Raw genomic sequence first — 11,167 nt, 5'->3', positions numbered from 1 at the left:
AAAAAAAAAAAAAAAAAAAAAAAAAAAATTAATTATTTCCAATTATTTATTTTTTTAATGATTTTAAACTTACCAAAAGTTGTAAATTCCTGTGTCCCTCTCATCCGGGTTCCTCAGCTGTTAAGATTTCACTCAAGGCCGGGCGCGGTGGCTCAAGCCTGTAATCCCAGCACTTTGGGAGGCCGAGACGGGCGGATCACAAGGTCAGGAGATCAAGACCATCCTGGCTAACACGGTAAAACCCCGTCTCTACTAAAAATACAAAAAATTAGCCGGGCGTGGTGGCGGGCGCCTGTCGTCCCAGCTACTCAGAGGCTGAGGCAGGAGAATGGCATGAACCCGGGAGGCAGAGGTTGCAGTGAGCCGAGATTGCGCCACTGCACTCCAGCCTGGGCGACACAGCGAGACTCCGTCTCAAAAAAAAAAAAAAAAGATTTCACTCCATTTGCTCCATCACCTTCCCTCCCTCCTCCCCGAGATCCCCCTCCAGTCTTTTTTATTCCCAAAACATTTGAGAGCAAGCTACAGATATGATGCCCTATCACCCACCCCCAAATACACACACCTCTTGTGTATTTTCCAAAAATACGGACAGCCTCCTGTGTAACCACCATATGACCCCCAGATTGAGAAATGGACGTTGATAATTACTGTCCAGTCCACAGACCACATGCAGTTGTCCCAACACTACTGTTTTCTTCTTTGCGGATCCAGGACCCAATTCAGGAACGCATCTTGCATTGAGTTGTCATCTCTTCATTTTCTCTCCAATCTGGAATCATTTCCCAGCCTTTCTTTGTCTTCCATGCCCTGAACAGTGATACATTCAGTAACTTGACCCTCAGCCTGGGTCTGTCCGGTGTTGCCTCATGCCCACGTGTTCTTTGCAGACCCGCCGCAGAGCTCTGCCCTGGTCCATGGTACCCCATAGCCAAAGTGCTGGGGTTGTTCACTTTGACCCCTGGTCATGTTGTCCACCAGATCTCTCCACCATAAACTCACCATTTACCCCCTTTAAGTGATTGAATTTTGTGGGAACATAGTCCCAGATTATGTCTATACCCTGTCATTTGTCAAACTGAAATCCACCAGTTCTGGCGTCCATTCACAGTTCTGCCTGCACCAGCCATTGCTCTGATGTTGCTAAATGGTGGTTTTATGACTCCCTTGTTCCCCCTCATTTCTTTTAGCTGGCATTCTGCTCTGTAGAAGAGCTTTATCTTCTGCCCCATTTATGTATTCGTTTTTTTTTTATCGGTATGAACTTAGAGATTTCTGTTTTATTCATTGGTTATAATTAATTACTACTATTATCTGTTCTGTTGTTCAGATGGTCCCAGATTTAGCCAGTGGGAGCCACTTCAAGCTGGCTTTCGTGTCCTTCTCACATGGCCCTTTCTGTTGGTTTTTTAAGCACTTTCTTTCTTTCTGGCATGAGATGTGCCAGGCTCATCTTGTACTTTTTGTAGTCCAGCCCCAGAATCAACCATTTCTCCAAGAAGCCTCATTGCTTTCAGAGAATGGTATTTTTAAAACCCAAGATCTGGATGCTAGGTGTGCTAATTGCTACTTGGCCCTTTTGGGACACACTAGGAAATACACATGTATTACATATATACACACATCTAAATATATCACTGCCTGCAGTATGTGTATATTAAAATATATGAGTTCAGGCAGAGTTCATGGGTGCGGTGGCTCACGCCTATAATCCCAACACTTTGAGAGGCTGAGGCAGATGGATCACTTGAGCTCAAGAGTTTAAGACCAGTCTGGGCAACATGGTGAAACCCCATCTCAACCAAAAAAAAATATGAAAAAATTGGCCAGGCCTGGTGATACATGCCTGTAGTCCCAGCTACTCAGAAGACTAAGGTGGGAGAGTCACTTGAGCCCATAGATGGAGGTTACATTGAGCCAAGATCATACCATTGCACTCCAGTCTGGGCAATAGAGCAAGACCCTGTCTCTAAAAAAATAAAAATAAAGTAAAATAAAATATGTGAGTTAATCCTGATACATCCACTTTCACCTAAACACCTCAGACTCCTCTTCCTTCTCCTCCTTCCTGCTCCCTTTCTGTTAGTAAACACCTGGGCACCTTCTCCAACAGTGAGGGCCTTGGCTCTCGATATCCTTGATGTGTTAATGTATTTACTCAGAGCACTGTCCATATAGCCATCCCCCAGTGGTGTGGCTGCCTCCTCTGCCTGCCACCCCCACAGCCTACTTGTCAGGTGTCCTGTGTCCATGGTTGTCCCATGTCCATGGATGCCATCAGGCCTCTGCCCCTGCATCACCCACCCCATTCCCTCCAGGCAGCCCCACAGCCAACACCACTTCCTCCTCACTGGGAAGAGCAGCTGGGATGCAGCCTAGAACTTGTAGGGAGGGCCTGCTGCTGCAGCTGTTGAGGGCTAGTAGCCAACCGGTCCAGACAATGAGCCGTCTAGATCCTCCCGCTTCCTGTCTCAGTGGGGCATAGAGGAATCTGTGCCCTGGACATGAACATTGTCTGCTGTGTCTCACTGCCCCTGCCCCCTTGGTCTGCAGCCCTTCATGTATGGGGACTACATTGCCTATGACTGCTGGCTGGGGAAGGTCTACGACTTGAAGAACCAGATCATCCTGAAGCTATCCAACGGTGCCAGGTAGAGTCTCACCACCGGAGAGCCATCGGCTAGGGAAGGACAGCCTCTTGGAAAGAGGGGAGGAGGAGGGTGTTTCCTCCTGGGGACAGTGATGACAGGTTTGATCAAGGGCGGTGACAGATGTTGCAGGCATCCAGGGCCTGCAAATCAGGGCCTAACCTTGTACCATTCTCCTTATCTGCCGTGGCCTAATTCTGTTGCTCAGTTTCTGATCTGTCCTGGCATAGGGAGAAACATTTTCATTGAGGGTATCTGCTGGAGGCTGATGCTTTACTTGAGGCACTGTGAGGGTGCTGAGCAAGCACTCCAATGGCACTTGGGGTCTTGTTCATTGTGGGAGAGTTTCTTGTACTGCCTCGGGCTGTTAATGGTTGAAAACGAATTGTGCTCTTTAGGGCATGTGGCACATTGGCATCTCAGGATTGCAGCTGTTTGGTACTCACTGTGTCCCCTCTGATTTAGAACAGACTAAACCTCTGTTCTCTGTTTTAGGTGCTCCATGAACACGGAAGATGGCGCCAAGCTCTACGACGTCTGCCCGCACGTCAGCGACTCGGTAGTGTGCTCCATCCAGGCCAGCACCCTTCTCTGATTGCTCAGTCCTCTGGAAGGAGGACTTCTTAGCAAAGAGCTTGTAGCTGGACCCAGCTAAACACAGTGGTTTCCTAGAAAAGGGGCGGGTGTGCGCCAGAGGATCTAAAAGTTTGGGTATAGCAGAAAATGTTCTATTTTTTTTTTTTTTTTTCTTTGAAACAGAGTCTCACTCTGTTGCCCAGGCTGTGCGATCTCGGCTCACTGCAACCTCAGCCTCTTTTTTTTTTTTTTTTTGAGACAGAGTCTTGCTCTGTCGCCCAGGCTGGAGTGCAGTGGCTGGATCTCAGCTCACTGCAACTTCCGCCTCCCGGGTTCACGCCATTCTCCTGCCTCAACCTCCCAAGTAGCTGGGACTACAGGCGCCTGCCATCTTACCCGGCTAGTTTTTTGTATTTTTTAGTAGAGACGGGGTTTCACTGTGTTAGCCAGGATGGTCTCCATCTCCTGACCTCGTGATCCACCCGTCTCGGCCTCCCAAAGTGCTGGGATTACAGGCTTGAGCCACCGCGCCCAGCCAACCTGAGCCTCTTGAGTAACTGGGATTACAGGCATGTGCCACCACGCCCGGCTAATTTTTATATTTTTAGTGGAGATGAGGTTTCACCGTGTTGGCCAGGCTGGTCTTGAACTCCTGACCTCGGGTGATCTGCCCACCTCAGCCTCCCAAAGTGCTGGGATTACAGGCATGAGCCACCGTGCCCACAGTATTAGAACTTTTATTTGCATTTTTGTTAGCTTTTTTCTCATCCTTTAAGGTCCCATTTTGTCTCTCTCAGTACAGGATGCTGTAGTAGTTACAATAGTACATGGACACACACAGCAATCAAGTAGATATACAGGAGGTGTGTGAGCAAACAGGTTTCAGGACCACTGCTCTCTGGAGCCTTGTTCCTCAGAGTGTGAGCCCTTGACCAAGGAGCATGGAATGAGTCACCTATGTTTGAACAAGGGTGCCAGGTGACCTCTGCGGACCCGGGGTTTGGGAAGTGCTGATCTGGAGCCACAGGACTTGTTTTAGGGCGTGTGGGGCCTGTGTGTGAGTGGGCTTCTGCAGGTGGGCAGCCAGCAGGCACAGGCGTGGAGAGCATGGTCACCCAAGGAGACACCGCTCACAGGGACTTTCCTCTGGCCCCACATCCTGCAGGGTCTCTTCTTTGACGATTCCTACGGCTTCTACCCAGGCCAGGTGCTCATTGGCCCTGCCAAGATCTTCTCCAGCGTCCAATGGCTGTCAGGTGTCAAGCCCGTGCTCAGCACCAAGAGCAAGTTCCGAGTGGTGGTGGAAGAGGTGGGTCTGGGCCCAGGGCCAGGAAACCGAATCCTTGACCTCTGCACCCTGGAGCTGAGCTCCTGCCCCTTTCCTGCCCGCTCTGAGGGTTGAGCCCCACTCTTCGACATCTGGACCCTGTTGATCTCAAAGGGCTTTGAGGATAAAGGGAACCCAGGCTCTGGTCATAGTGACCAAAAGACAGACGTCCCCCAGCCCAGCCTGTATAGGCTGAGCAAGGTGGGAGGGTGGCAAGTGGCAGTACCAGTGGCCCCTGGCTGGTATGAGCAGTGACACTGGTCCTAGGCATTGGGTGTGGGCCGTGGTTACAGTTGGGGTCTGCTCTGATGTGTCTGTACTTGGTGCTATACTAGGAAGATCAGTTTCCTGCTCTGGAGGTCGAGTGGGCTTTGGGCAACTGGCTAAAGAGAGTGCTGTCAGAGCCTGCCCTGACTGGCGTGTCCCACCTGCCATCCCCAGGTGCAGGTTGTAGAGTTGAAAGTCACGTGGATTACCAAAAGTTTCTGTCCAGGGGGCACGGACAGCGTCAGCCCCCCACCCTCTGTCATCACCCAGGAAAACCTAGGCAGGTGAGCACGCCCTTACTGCCAGCAACCCAGGGGCACGCGCCGAACAGGCCTCTGGGCCCTGGCCACATCCCCGGGGAGGCTCAAGAACACTGCTGGCCTCCCAAGAGTCCAGCTCAGCTCACCCCCGCTTGTTTCCCAACCAGGGTGAAGCGTCTCGGATGCTTTGACCATGCTCAGCGGCAGCTTGGGGAGCGCTGTCTGTATGTCTTCCCAGCCAAGGTAGAGCCAGCCAAGATTGCCTGGGAATGTCCAGAAAAAAACTGCGCCCAGGGGGAGGGCTCTATGGCCAAGAAGGTATGTCCTTGGGGTTGGGGGTTGGTGGGCATTTGAGGAACTGGCCTTGAGCCATTTCCATGGCCAAAAAGGACAGTCTGTGCTTTAGGCCTTGGGGGGCAGCCCTGATGACCCTTGCCGGCTACTCAGGTGTATACAGCTGTCATCCCCCCAGCCTGAGATGCCTAGGACCAGGCCTGCCCAGGTGCACCTCACAACCTGTCCTCTCTGCTCCGCCCTTGCAGGTGAAGCGCCTGTTGAAGAAGCAGGTTGTGCGGATCATGTCGTGCTCCCCAGACACCCAGTGTTCCCGGGACCATTCCATGGAAGACACAGACAAGAAGGGGGAAACCAAAGCCAAGAGAGAAGCGGAGTCTGCCAGCCCTGAGGAGACACCCGATGGCTCTGCCAGTCCAGTGGAGATGCAGGACGAGGGTGCAGAGGAGCCCCACGAGGCAGGAGAGCAGCTGCCCCCATTCCTGCTAAAAGAAGGCAGAGATGACAGGCTGCACTCGGCAGAGCAGGACGCAGATGATGAGGCTGCTGACGACACAGACGACACTAGCTCGGTGACCTCCTCTGCCAGCTCCACCACTTCCTCCCAGAGCGGCAGTGGCACAAGTCGCAAAAAGAGCATCCCCTTGTCCATCAAGAACTTAAAGCGCAAACACAAAAGGAAGAAGAATAAAATCACTCGAGATTTCAAGCCAGGGGACAGGTAAACTTGGAGTCGTGCCCCTCCCCAGCGGCGTCAGCGTGAAGCCAGGCAGAGTGCGCGTCCCCTGGATGTGCGTGCCTGCGCTCGCACACACACCTCTGCATGCCTTGTAGTGGCTCAGGGACGCCCATCCGAGACAGCGTAGGCTGGGGTAGGCCGTGGTGGAAAGCGGAGACTGAGGAGTGGTGCAGAGGCTGGGATGGTGGTGGCCTTAAGCTTGGCCTTCTGGGAACACACTTGCCTGAGCTCTCCCAAGTGGGTCCCGTTCTCAGAGAATGCATGGCCTCGGAACCCTGGGTGAGCTTCCTGTGCACCAGAAACTCATCCTGCCAACCTGGGATTCAGAGTTTCAGGTTACTAAGCCCACAGGGACAGGAAGGGACAGAAAGATTCTCTGCCCTTTCCGCGGGCGGGGGTGGGGTTTGCATGGCCTGCTGACTGGCCTGCATCTGGCAGGGTGGCAGTGGAGGTGGTGACCACGATGACCTCAGCCGACGTGATGTGGCAGGATGGCTCTGTGGAATGCAACATCCGCTCCAACGACCTCTTTCCTGTGCACCACCTGGACAACAATGAGTTCTGCCCCGGAGACTTCGTGGTAGATAAGCGAGGTAGTGCCAGCTCTGGAAGGGCAGCCAGCAGGGTGGTCGCCAGTGAGGGCCCAGGTTGGGGCTTGTGGAGAATGGCCAGTGGATCTGGGGTCAGAGCTAAAATGAGGTCCAGAAGGGGACTGCCCTCATGAAGGGGTCTCACCACTTCCAAGACGGGGAAGGTCACGGTTTGCACCCTGCACTGGCTTGAGATGTGGGCTCCTTAGCCGGGATCCCTTAGCTAGTCACGTTCCTTCCTCTGGTTCCCTAGTCCAGAGCTGTCCCGACCCTGCTGTCTACGGCGTGGTACAGTCTGGGGACCACCTCGGCCGTACCTGCATGGTGAAGTGGTTCAAGCTGCGGCCGAGTGGGGACGATGTGGAGGTGTGTGCAGCCCCTACTGCTTGCTTCAGGTGGGCTCTGGGGTTAGGTGTAGGACCCGTAGCTCATGACAACCTGTCCTGTGCCACAGCTGATTGGAGAAGAGGAAGACGTGAGTGTTTACGACATCGCTGACCACCCCGACTTTAGGTTCCGTACAACTGACATCGTCATCCGCATCGGCAATACTGAGGACGGGGCTCCTCACAAGGAGGATGAGGTGTGCCTTCCAATTCAAGTTCTGGATCGCTGCTCACTGCCCTGTGCACCAGCTGCAGTTCCTGAAGCTGCCACCAGGTGGCTCTAGGAGACAAGACCTGAAAGTCCTCTGGGCTCAGTGTCCCCAGGAGGGCAGCTGCCCCAAAGTCAAGCTGCTGCTCAGCCCTAGCGGCCGCAGAAGGACTTGTTTCCCTGCCTCACTTATGGGGTCAGGCTTCTTCAGCTGCCGCTGGTTACATTTACCAGAGGAGCTAAGTTCTTGTCACAAGCTGGGTGGGCATATGATGTCAGTCACTGCAGAGCACAGGAGGGGCTGGGGAGCTGGAGCTTGAGCTGGACCCCTGACTTTGTCCCCTTTGCCCAGCAGCCATCGGTGGGCCAGGTGGCCCGTGTGGACGTCAGCAGCAAGGTGGAGGTGGTGTGGGCTGACAACTCAAAGACCATCATCCTGCCCCAGGTGAGGCTCTGGCAAGACCCCCCGCTGGGCTTGTGACTGTGGCAGCTTGGGCTGGGGACCACAGTCGTTTAGCCAGAAGATGGGCTCTCAGGTCTTCCTGGTGAGATCTCAGCGAAAGCATGAGGGGCAAGGCAGGCATGCCACACAGCCCTTGGTGCAGGGTTGGGGGCAGCCCGCAGTTGGCCCACCAGCCTTCCCTCTCCCAGCAGTCTCTTCCCGGCCATCCATCGCTGGTGCGTGTAGACTTTCACAGACCTCCAGGATTCTCCTGGATTGTGAGCTCACTGTGCTGCGAAGAAAGCAAGTTCCCTCCTAAAAGGAGATGGAAACTTTCCTACCACCCTTTCTAGAAAGCTCTAACAGAGAAGGGGAGAAAGGAGCTGATGCAGTTCTAACCCCAGCTGCTGGGTCCTGAGCAGAAGAGCTACACGGGCTCTCCTTCCTCGCCTCCTGGTTGGAGCCACACAGCCCAGCTTTCCTCTCCTGGTCCGCACAGGGGGCGGGAATGGGAGTGGGAATGGCTTGCCCCATCACCTTAACGGCCATTCCAGGGAAGGCAGCGGGATATGTCGGCCCTTCCACATGTCCCCTCCTGTCATATGTTCCCAGCTCCCAGTGCAGCCCCACAGGGGCCTCCTTGGCTGTATCGTCAGCTGCCCCTGAGCTTTTCAAGCGTGGGGCTGGGCCTGCCAAGGTCCCCTACTGCCTTGGGCAGATGCTGACCAAGTGCACAGAGCAGGAGGGGAGGCTGGAGCAGACCACTGGCTGGGGCTTTGGGTCCGGCTTAGGGGTGGCACAGGTGAAGGGCCTCTCCCAGAGACCTAGGGACTGCAAAATCCAGAGCAGAGGGCGGGGAAAGAGTGGAATGAGGTTGCCAAGGCCTCATGAGCCCAGTCCCCATCAGCTGTGCGGATCAGGGATCCCCAGAGCTCCTCCTCAGTGGTAGGGAGGTGACTTCCTGTCTGCATTACCGTGGCACTTCCCTTCTGCCCCCAGCACTTGTACAACATCGAGTCTGAGATTGAGGAGTCAGACTACGATTCGGTAGAAGGCAGCACCAGCGGGGCATCCTCGGATGAATGGGAAGATGATAGTGACAGCTGGGAGACGGACAATGGGCTGGTGGAGGACGAGCACCCCAAGATAGAGGAGCCCCCCATCCCACCCCTAGAGCAACCAGCGGCCCCTGAGGAGGACAAGGGAGTGGTGATCAGTGAAGAGGCAGCCACAGCTGCTGTCCAAGGGGCTGTGGCCATGGCCGCCCCCATGGCTGGGCTGATGGAGAAGGCTGGCAAGGACGGGCCGCCCAAGAGCTTCCGGGAGTTGAAAGAGGCCATCAAGATCCTGGAAAGTCTCAAGAACATGACCGTGGAGCAGCTGCTGACAGGCTCGCCCACCTCTCCGACTGTGGAGCCTGAGAAGCCAACTCGGGAGAAGAAGTTTCTAGATGACATTAAGAAGCTACAGGAAAACCTCAAGAAGACCCTGGACAATGTGGCCATTGCAGAGGAGGAGAAGATGGAGGCAGTGCCCGACGTAGAGCGCAAGGAGGACAAGCCCGAGGGGCAGTCACCTGTGAAGGCTGAGTGGCCCAGCGAGACCCCGGTGCTCTGCCAGCAGTGTGGTGGCAAGCCGGGCGTCACCTTCACCAGCGCCAAGGGCGAGGTCTTTTCCGTGCTGGAGTTTGCACCCTGTGAGTCAGCCCTTGCCCGGTCTTCGCCTTCCCCGCCTTCTCAGGGCTCCTGTTTGTGTCACCAGATCTGGGTACAGGGTGGTTAGTCCCCTTGCCGGCCCCCAGCTACTGCCCCCAAACCATTTCACTGTGTGATCACAGTGCTGAGGCCAGGAGCGGCGAGTGGAAAGTCTGTGGGTGTGTTCACCTTTCCAGCCAGGTTTGCAGATGGAGCTGCAGGGCTTCTCCATGAGGGACTGACTGTTCTCTTTCCCCCTCTAGCAAATCATTCTTTTAAGAAAATTGAGTTCCAGCCTCCAGAAGCCAAGAAATTCTTCAGCACAGTGCGGAAGGAGATGGCGCTGCTGGCTACCTCACTGCCTGAGGGCATCATGGTCAAGACTTTTGAAGATAGAATGGCAAGTAGGCTTGGCATGGGCAGGTGCAGATGTGTTTTGTGGGCACCCAGTGCCCAAGAGGTCACCAACCTTGGGTCCCCAAACCTCTGGGGCTGACTGGCACCTGCAAAAACATTCACCCACCCACCTATTACAGGGGCGGTCACAGGCGCAGTCAGGTGAGGGCTGACTCAGCCGTGTGTCCAGGCCAGATGGTTCTTTTTTTCCTCCCTCCTTTAAAGAATTGCTTTCAAATAGGCCAGGTGCGGTCGCTCACAACTGTAATCCCAGCACTTTGGGAAGCCGAGGCGGGTGGATCACCTGAGGTCAGAAGTTCGAGACCAGCCTGACCAACCTGGTGAAACCCCGTTCCTACTAAAAATACAAAAATTAGTCAGATCTGGTGGCAGGTGCCTATAATCCCAGCTACTCGGGAGGCTGAGGCAGGAGCATCACTTGAACCGGGGAGGCAGAGGTTGCAGTGAGCTGACATTGTGCCACTGCACTCCAGCCTGGACAACAGAGTGAGACTCCCATCTCAAAAAAAAAAAAAAAATTACTTTGGAATTAATTATATTATGATTACTCCTCAAGCCTACTTTTCTTTTTGAAAAATTAAGACATTACAGATCCTTTGAGTGGAAATGGAAGAGCTAAAGTTGCCTTTGACCAGCCCTCACTTCTGTTTCTCCCCGAATCGTAGGCCTCTTCCCACACCCAGAGGATTATTAGAAGTTTAGTGGGTCTCCTTCCAAATGGATGACCTTTTTTTATATTTTTACATTTTTTATACACTCTCATATTTTCACATTCTCATATGTCACCATAAGTACATGGTATTTTATATGATTTGTTTACACACAGAGTATGTCATTGTACACATCATCTCTAATTTGTTTAAGACCAACCCGTGTTGATTCATATGATCTAGTTTCTTCCTTTTTACCTGCAAAGTAGGACGACAGCATGTGGCCACACCACATTCCATTTTCCCAGTCCTCTGTTCACGGACGGGGCCTAGTGTCTCTGAGTCGTGTTTACTGAGGCAGCATTGAGTGCCTCCTCCAGGATCAGGCAAGCCCGTTTGCCTGCCACCTTGTTTACTCAGCAGTCCCTTACTGGGCCTGTGCAGCGAGCCAGGCACTATGCCAGACTCTGAATCGGAGCCTGAGGCCCCAGTTCTGGCCCTGTCCTGGAAGGGAGTAAAGAAAAGAAAGAGCAGGGATCCTGAGAGCAGCCAAGCGGGGCACTGTTGAGGTGGGCCCGGAGTAGCCACAACCCTGGAACAGGGCTAGGCAGAGCCCTAAGTCCCAGTGCTGCTTGAGATTCTTTTTTTTTTTTTTTTTTTTTTTTTTTG

The 11,167-nt window shown here is 53.7% G+C and overlaps 1 protein-coding gene across 3 annotated transcripts in view; it reads left to right on the top strand.

Annotated features, from left to right (window-relative positions):
- UBE2O (ubiquitin conjugating enzyme E2 O) overlaps positions 1-11,167 on the top strand; it is a 67,070-nt gene that overhangs the window by 49,886 nt on the left and 6,017 nt on the right. Inside the window, exons 4-15 of one of the 3 annotated variants that reach the window (XM_023211741.1) lie at positions 2,554-2,651; positions 3,144-3,207; positions 4,390-4,533; positions 4,993-5,102; positions 5,246-5,321; positions 5,621-6,093; positions 6,550-6,704; positions 6,955-7,067; positions 7,156-7,284; positions 7,648-7,740; positions 8,737-9,433; positions 9,695-9,831. In XM_023211741.1, the coding sequence (XP_023067509.1) occupies positions 2,554-2,651; positions 3,144-3,207; positions 4,390-4,533; positions 4,993-5,102; positions 5,246-5,321; positions 5,621-6,093; positions 6,550-6,704; positions 6,955-7,067; positions 7,156-7,284; positions 7,648-7,740; positions 8,737-9,433; positions 9,695-9,831 (2,289 nt within the window). Of the gene's footprint in view, positions 1-2,553; positions 2,652-3,143; positions 3,208-4,389; positions 4,534-4,992; positions 5,103-5,245; positions 5,397-5,620; positions 6,094-6,549; positions 6,705-6,954; positions 7,068-7,155; positions 7,285-7,647; positions 7,741-8,736; positions 9,434-9,694; positions 9,832-11,167 lie in introns of all 3 variants that reach the window. The other 2 variants (XM_023211740.1, XM_023211739.1) reach the window with 2 other exon arrangements.

The sequence above is a fragment of the Piliocolobus tephrosceles genome, chromosome 16 (assembly GCF_002776525.5).
Source record: "Piliocolobus tephrosceles isolate RC106 chromosome 16, ASM277652v3, whole genome shotgun sequence".
Lineage (NCBI taxonomy): Eukaryota > Metazoa > Chordata > Mammalia > Primates > Cercopithecidae > Piliocolobus > Piliocolobus tephrosceles.
This window is presented reverse-complemented; position numbering and strand designations above follow the sequence as displayed.